This window comes from Labrus bergylta, chromosome 20, assembly GCF_963930695.1.
Source record: "Labrus bergylta chromosome 20, fLabBer1.1, whole genome shotgun sequence".
Lineage (NCBI taxonomy): Eukaryota > Metazoa > Chordata > Actinopteri > Labriformes > Labridae > Labrus > Labrus bergylta.
The window spans coordinates 13,451,786-13,459,098 of NC_089214.1; the positions used below are offsets into that span (position 1 = coordinate 13,451,786).

Genomic DNA, 7,313 nt, shown 5'->3' on the forward strand with positions numbered 1-7,313 from the left:
GTAAGCCTCCCCTAAATAAAGAAGCTACAATGTTTCTATTGTGCAATGTTCAGATTCCCTGCAGGACTGTAGTTTAAGCCAGTTTATTGATATTTCGTGTGTGTGTTTCATGTATTAAACCAGGAAGGCTTGCAACGACCTTATATTGCAGCGGTTGCATGCGTAAATGTCTGCGGTTTGCCTCCTGTTATTATTGTAGGCTCCGCAGACCTACCACTCCCTCCACCACACAGCTCCTAAACACACCGGGGAAGGGGTTCCCTCGCCAGGACTGTTATGTTATTAGGAGTTTACCCAAAGTGAAAATACTGAGCAACTTTAGATGCTCAGGTTTTTATCTGCTGACAGTTCGGATAAGCACCACTTTTAACACTATTCAGGATCTATTTCCTGTCAAACCTGACACTTATTTGCCTCAGGACAAAACCCTTATCTGCTATTTAATTGAAGACTCATTATGTGTAACTTCCCCTTCATTCTTCGTGAAATAATACGTTACAGACTAATGTGAAAAGCAGGAGACATTTAATAACACATCAGAAAATAATATATCAAAGATGAACAGTGGCTGCGTTCAAAATATAAGAAAATGAATAAAAAAAACTCAAACCCCGTGAACAAGTTAGAATTTACCTAAGTTCTTTGTTTTCAAAACCCTCTGGCTACGCGATCCCGTGCCATCATTAAATCTCTTCACAACAACTCTTCCTCAATCAGAACAACACCTGATTGTCCAGCAGTGAAGAAAGAGAAAGAGTCTTTTAATTTCACTCAGTCGCGTTTAATGAATGCTTCATAATAAAAAAAAAGAAAAGAAAGGGAAAGTGCTTTAGAAATCCACCGTTCAAGTTTCCATTTGGAGTGCAGTTGTCCTCTTAATATATATCCACAACAACAAAAATCATTATACAAGAAAACCCCCAGAAAATTCACAAAAATAAATATTCAGTTTCATATAAACGACCAGTGACTTCTAATTCCATGTCAAAAACCTGACCTCAAGTATTGTTTCAAAAAAGCGAAGTGGATGAGGAGGGCTGGGCAGGGTGAGGGGAGGGAGGAAGAGAGAGAGAGAGAGGGGGGAGAGTGCATGGTGCAGCCTCTAGCTGCTGCAAGATGCAATTGTTTACATTGATAGCGTCACTGTCAGAGAGCTATTTGTCTTTACGGTGGAAAAGGCCCTCCCAACAGGCCATTACCACCATCTCTACTCTGTGCCTCCGCCGAGCAATGTGAGCGCCGCGTGAGAATAGGCTGGTGCATCAGGGGGGCGAACCCGCACCGGCTATTCCTCTCCTCCCTATGCCGTGCAGCCTATGCCTTTGACATGCGGATTAAAGGTTGAAAGCTTCGCTCTTGCAACACAGCCCCCCCCCCTCCCTCCTCTCCCCCTCTCTCAACCTTGTGCAACCCCCTCTATTTTTTTTTTACTGCTATTATGAGCATATACCAGCTTGTGCCATGGCTTCAAAAAACGCCCGTTTACAGCCTGGGAATATGAGTTCAAGTTTGAATTGTCGCCCCAGATAAAAGGCCAAGGGGGGGGGGGGGCTGCAGAGTAGTGCCTTAACCACGTGACTCCACCATACGCGTCCACACTGATTTACGCAAATTCCCTCTCTCTCTCTCTCTCTCTCTATATATATATTTTTTTTTACAATCACCCATTAAATAGTTCCTACAATCCTCTGAATGAGCACACCCTTTACTGTGCTGTGTGTGTGTGTGTGTGTGTGTGAGGGAGCTGACATCATTCACGGGCTTTGGGTTTGTTGTGATCTGGCTCGCAATAAGCTGGGCCTCTCTTTGTCACAGACAGAAAAGCCTGCCAATTAGCAGAGCGCGTCCTGCACTGCCATTAAAAACATCTACACGTTAACTTCAAATCTATGCGTATAGGTGCAACTTCAACAACACAGTTCGGCTCTGTTTCCAAGGTAAGAAGGATGAGCTGAACTTGGGAGTCTACGCGAAACAGGGCTCTACATTCATTGAGCGGCCATATTCAAAGGTCAGATCAAAAACAATGTTGAGCTGGTGACTACAGCGATATTTTAAAATTGATTCGAAATCATTTACTGTGTCTCGAATGCAACACAGCCAATAAAAGGACACAATGGGCATTTTCTCTGGCTAAATTGATATAAAAAATTACAAAAAAAAAGATACTTAAAAACAGTTTTAGGGGATGAGGCCTAAGCAAACAATCAGAATATCATGGCATGGCTAAGCAAGTCACATATGGGTGAATCATAAATATTCAAATAGCAGTCAAATGGATGCAGTTTGGCCTTTGTGTCTGCATCCAAATTAAGCCAACAGTCCCTTCTTCAGCTGTGTTTTTTTTTCCCATCAGCATCTCTAAAACATAATTTCACAGACTAGTCAGAAAACCCTAAAGCTGAAACATGACCCCAAACAGTATCAAAGTGAAATGCGTTTAAGCCCATATTGTGCGTTGTCGCAAGTGTTTTGGCGCTGTTTAGGTGCTCATTTTACCCACATTGACTCTCAAATCACATCAGATCCAAAGCCTTTCTTTGGCACTATCTTACGCTGTGTGAGTTACATTTGAAACCTAGATTTATACGCATTTTCTCTGGTGGGAGACTTTTTTTTTTTACAAGCAGGAGAAATCGGTGGCCCAGTGGACCTGCTGGGGTATTAATGTGGCCTCTCATGTGGGAGACAAACTTGCTACGATTCTTATCTTATCATTTCTGATTGTCTGTACATAAGGCCTGTGTTGAGTCTGGGCCTGTGCGCCAGCCACACGTTTGCAAACCAGGAAACAGTCCGCAGGAATAAAAACAAGACTGAGAACTGAACACAAGGACTCATGAAAGAAAAAAAAAAAAAACAACCACAAGGAAAAAATCCTTTCAAATCCAATAAAGGCTTATCTGTGAGTGACGTTTAGATAGACATTAATGAAACAATTTTAACAATTAAAATTCTCTGAAATTGAACACATGGACCAGTGTGGCCAAGCTGGTCACCATGACAGTCATGAAAGAAAACACAGCTCTGATAAAGTAAATATACCGGCACAGAATGGGAAACCCTGATTTTTTTTTTTTCTCTCTCTCTCTCTCTCTGATTGACCAAGATAAACTCAATCCAAACTACAGAAAGAGTGGCTTTATCTCAGGGAATGCTCTGTTCTGCGTCTTAGCCCTTTTCCTCTTTCAGACAAAGCACAAACCCCTTGAAACATGGCACCATACAATCCAACAGGTCGAGCACAGGAAAGCAAAGAAGGATAAATAGTCAAGTAAACACAATAATGAGAACCTTACATATTGCTTAGGATTGACAGCTTTTACGTTTTTAAGCATAAATCCACGCACGGTGTCACACCAGTCCTGCGGGGGAAGATTCCAAAACGAAGGAGCCCGTTCACAGGAGAACAAAAAAAAAAAAAAAAAAAAAGGGGGAGCATAATAATACAAAACTTAGAAAGTTGCGAGCAGTTTTGATGAGCTCGCGTTAAGACTCGGGCTGCTGTTGGGCTTGTAGTTGACACGTTTGGGGCTTTTGTTTTTCTGCTTTATCTCAGTAGCCTATTTCCTAGTTCTCTGAGCGGGTGGGGGAGGGAGAATCTGGCCGCCTGGCTGCCACCTCCACACGGGGTGGGACAGAGGGGGAGGCCCGGGGCCCCTCAGCGAGTTCAGGGAGTAAGCAGGACACAAATCCCCGTCGTTGCCAACAACCAGTGACGGCGGAGATGGGAAATTGGCCATCAGGCTGAAAGGCGTTTTAGTAGACGGGGATGCTGCTGCAGAGCTGGCGCTGCTGCGTTGTTTGCGTCTGCTCGATAAATCCTCCGTGGATGGCTCCTCGGGACGAGAAGAAGGAGAAGAAGACGAAGAAGAGGAGGAGGAAGAAGAAGAAGAAGAAAAAAAAGAGGCAGCTTTGTTGACCCTGGGAACGTTTTGTTTTGTTTGCGTTCTTGAAAGACGGGACTTCTTACGTCCGAGCACCGGAGCCCTGCATATTTGGCTCCTGTGCTCCCCCTCCCCGATACATGGGGAGTCCCGGGTGCTCCTACATTCCTGAGGGCCACAGGGAGACTTCGAGACACCGTCGGGACCCGTGTCTGCGTAACAGTCCCCTTGTTTGATGGCTCCACTGAGATATTGGCAATGTTCTGTCTTGTCTCCTTTACAGTGGACTCCAGCGGTCTGACTGTGGTATTCATATTCATCATAGCTTTCCTCCACTTTAATTTTCACATTCTTGAGGTTAAAGGGGGGCGTCCAGGTTGTCCTGCCACTTTCAGAGAGGGGGAAGGAGGACACAGAGGTCTCCTCCGCCTCGGTCTTGATTTTTTTGAGTGGAGTTTGCAATTTTAGGCCGGCGGTTTTCGCTTCTCTTTTCTCGGAAGATTTGGGAGGCTTGGCGTCGTTGTCGTTTTCCCACTGGCAGCACAGTCCAGGGGGGGACTTTTTGGGGAGTCCCGGTGTCCTCCGCGAGGGGTAAAAGGCCCTATTACGGTTGGGTACCGGTGAATGAGAGGTCAGCTCGTCCTGGGGTTCGGCCTCGTACGTCTTTTCCCTCTTTGACTCAGAGAAAAATCTCTCTCTAACAATATTTGCGTCGAATTTTGGTGGGTGTAAAGGTCCAAAGTCCTTTCTTGTTTCACTGCAAATTAATTCACATTTCTGACGCCTCTCCTGTTTGCTGTACCCTGTTTGTGAAAGGGCAATGTTGCCCAGAGTCCTTTGCTGCTTCTCTTGTTGCTGCTGATTGTTGTAGTGAAACGTGGGCTCCAGCACCAAAGGCGCTTTACTGGAGTGGAGAGTTCTGGGGAGAGCACCCACCCGGGCCCGCCTGAACCGGATGCTTTGCACCGAAACCCTACTCGAAACAGAGCTGGAATCGGACTGCGACGAGCTCTCCTCCTCGTCTGAGCTGACCTCTGAACTTTCCGATTGCGTCTCATCTTCCTCCTCGCCCTCCTCTTCCTCCTCCGAGCTCCCGGAGTTGCTGCTGGTGGAGAAACCGGAGCCAAAGTCCGAGTCCGGGTACGCTCGGTCTGAGTAGGCAGTGCTCGACTCGCTGTCGCTGCTGTAACTCTCGGGGAAATTGGGCTCGTGGTGGTGGTGGTGATGATGATGATGGTGCTGGTGGTGGTGATGATGGTGGGGTCTGGGGTCGAGATAAAAATCCGAACTTAGGTGTAAAGCGCCAAAAGAAGTGGCGTGCCCGCTGGAGGATTTGGGCTGTACGAGCAGGACCGGTGGTACGTGGTGCGCGTGTCTGCTCCTGCTCCACGAGTGCCTCGCGCTGTCCCTGCCGCCGCCCCCCTCGCGCCTCCTCTTCCTTTTGTGAAGTAGGTCGCCGGCTGAGCGCGAGAGCCTGGACTGAGCAGCTATGGCGGACTGTAGCACCACTGGCTGCCGGCTCACAGAGGTCCGGAAAAACGATTGCCTTTGGCTCAAAGTAACGCGGTTCCCAGTTATTTTTGCAGTTTCATAGTTTTTAAAGTGTTTGTGACTGGACTTGGTCACCAAACGGTATTCCCGCCCGTGGGTTTTGTGGTAAAATTGAGGTAGTTTGGAGTCGGTAAGGCAAGGAGTCGGCTCTCTCCTCCTGTCCGTTTTGTTGTGCAGCGTGAGAGTCTCGGGGACGCCGTGCAAACTAAACCAAACTTTTTCCTTCCACAGCTCGGCTTCCGCATGAAGACGCCCCGGGGACTCGTCCTCATCCCCGGGGGGACACGCCGCTTTCGCTTTCCTTTTGTTGGACTTCAACACCCGCTCTGTCTTGCAGGAGAAGTACAGAGCCTCCACGTCCTCCCGCGATATCAGAGTGCATTTCGCGGCGTGGAAAGCAATAGAGTTTATTGCTTTGAGCTTCCGCAGCTCCTCCAGGTCGCAGTGGTGTTTCTTCACCTTCAGGTGGTCCATGCGCTTGTGCACCGTGGTCCGGGGGATGTTCTTAAGCAGGTCGGTGAAGACCTGAGACAAAGCAAACATTTGCTTGCCTTGGATGAGCAGGTATCCCAGCCTCACTCCTTGCATCTCCTCAAAGCCACACTCCAGGTCCCCCATGTTTTATGTATCCGCTCAAATCTATGTATCCATGTAGTGAGCCTCAGAATCTTATGGATTTACCGGTAAGTGGCACTAGGTCGCAAGCTCAAGGCATCTTGCTCATACCTTTAATCCATCCACGCTGCTGCTGCGTCATGAAAATGCAAACTTTGACATGCAGAGTTAAATGGAGCTGCCGGTGTCTGACTTGCTGAATGAACCGACAGCATCCACACGTCGCTTCTTGCCCGGGTCCGGCATGGTGGAGGAATGCAATGGATGCGTCCACCTAAACCAGGACTGCTGCTGCTGCTGCTTCTGCTGCTACCTGCCTCTGCCGGCTCCACTCCCCTCTGGACGGCAGCAGGACGAGTGTTAGGTGTACACCACTGCTTCAGCCAGAGGGATAAAATAGCGAGAGAAGAGAGAGAGACAGAGAGAGAGAGAGAGAGAGAGAGGGAGGGAGATGGAGTTGTTAGGGTGGAGGGGAGGGAGAAAAGAGAGAGAGAGAGAGAGAGAGAGAGTCCGAGACAGAGAGAAACAGAATAAGAGCTAAAAATGCAGCTGGTATTCTGGCTGCTGGTTGAGCCACAAATAAAATGACATGGGAGGGGAGGTGCAGCGGTCTGGAGACACCTTCATCAATTAATGCCCTCGGAGTCGACGCCCATTGGACAACGCTGACAGGTGATGCAATAAAATGGATATTCAATCTCCACCCCTTCCCACCCTACTTTATAATAGTCTACAATTGTGCCCCTATACCCTGCTTTTTGAGTAAATATTGCAGTTATGAAAAGTTTATATTTATAGAAATCCCCCCCCCCCATACCTAAGAGTGCGTATAAATGCAGACTATTTGGCATGACTCTGAAAGCTGTCATAAGACTGGAATCTCACGTGCTTTTTCCCTGTCGGTTCACATCGAAAGTGCTCGCATGGAATATGCAATCGATTGAGTAGTGGTGAAACGACTCCACAATCCGGCTATTTAGGAAGGTTTGATGTGTGTTAACGCAGCACAGCTTAAACAAAGACATTGGCTTTTCACGATTGGAGAGCTGCTTTTTCCCGTTTAGGCTGCTGACCTGACCAGAGAGCTCAACTCATCCGCTTGAGATGGCCCTATGGACTTTTGCTCTGCGTGCATACATTCATTTTGCAGGCTATATCTTATCCGTTTTTGGCACGTTTTTTTTTTTTTTTTTTTTTTTTTTTAACCCCAGTGTGTGGGTGTGGGTGTGTGTGTGTGTGTGTGTGTAATTCTAAAAGAGT

At 47.4% G+C, this 7,313-nt stretch overlaps 1 protein-coding gene across 1 annotated transcript; it reads right to left on the bottom strand.

The window, feature by feature from the left end:
• Positions 1–508: 508 nt before the first annotated feature.
• skida1 (SKI/DACH domain containing 1) lies at positions 509–7,313 on the bottom strand. Its single transcript, XM_020654152.3, has one exon. The coding sequence runs from the start codon at positions 6,054–6,056 to the stop codon at positions 3,564–3,566; it is 2,493 nt and encodes an 830-aa protein (XP_020509808.2). The 5' UTR covers positions 6,057–7,313; the 3' UTR covers positions 509–3,563.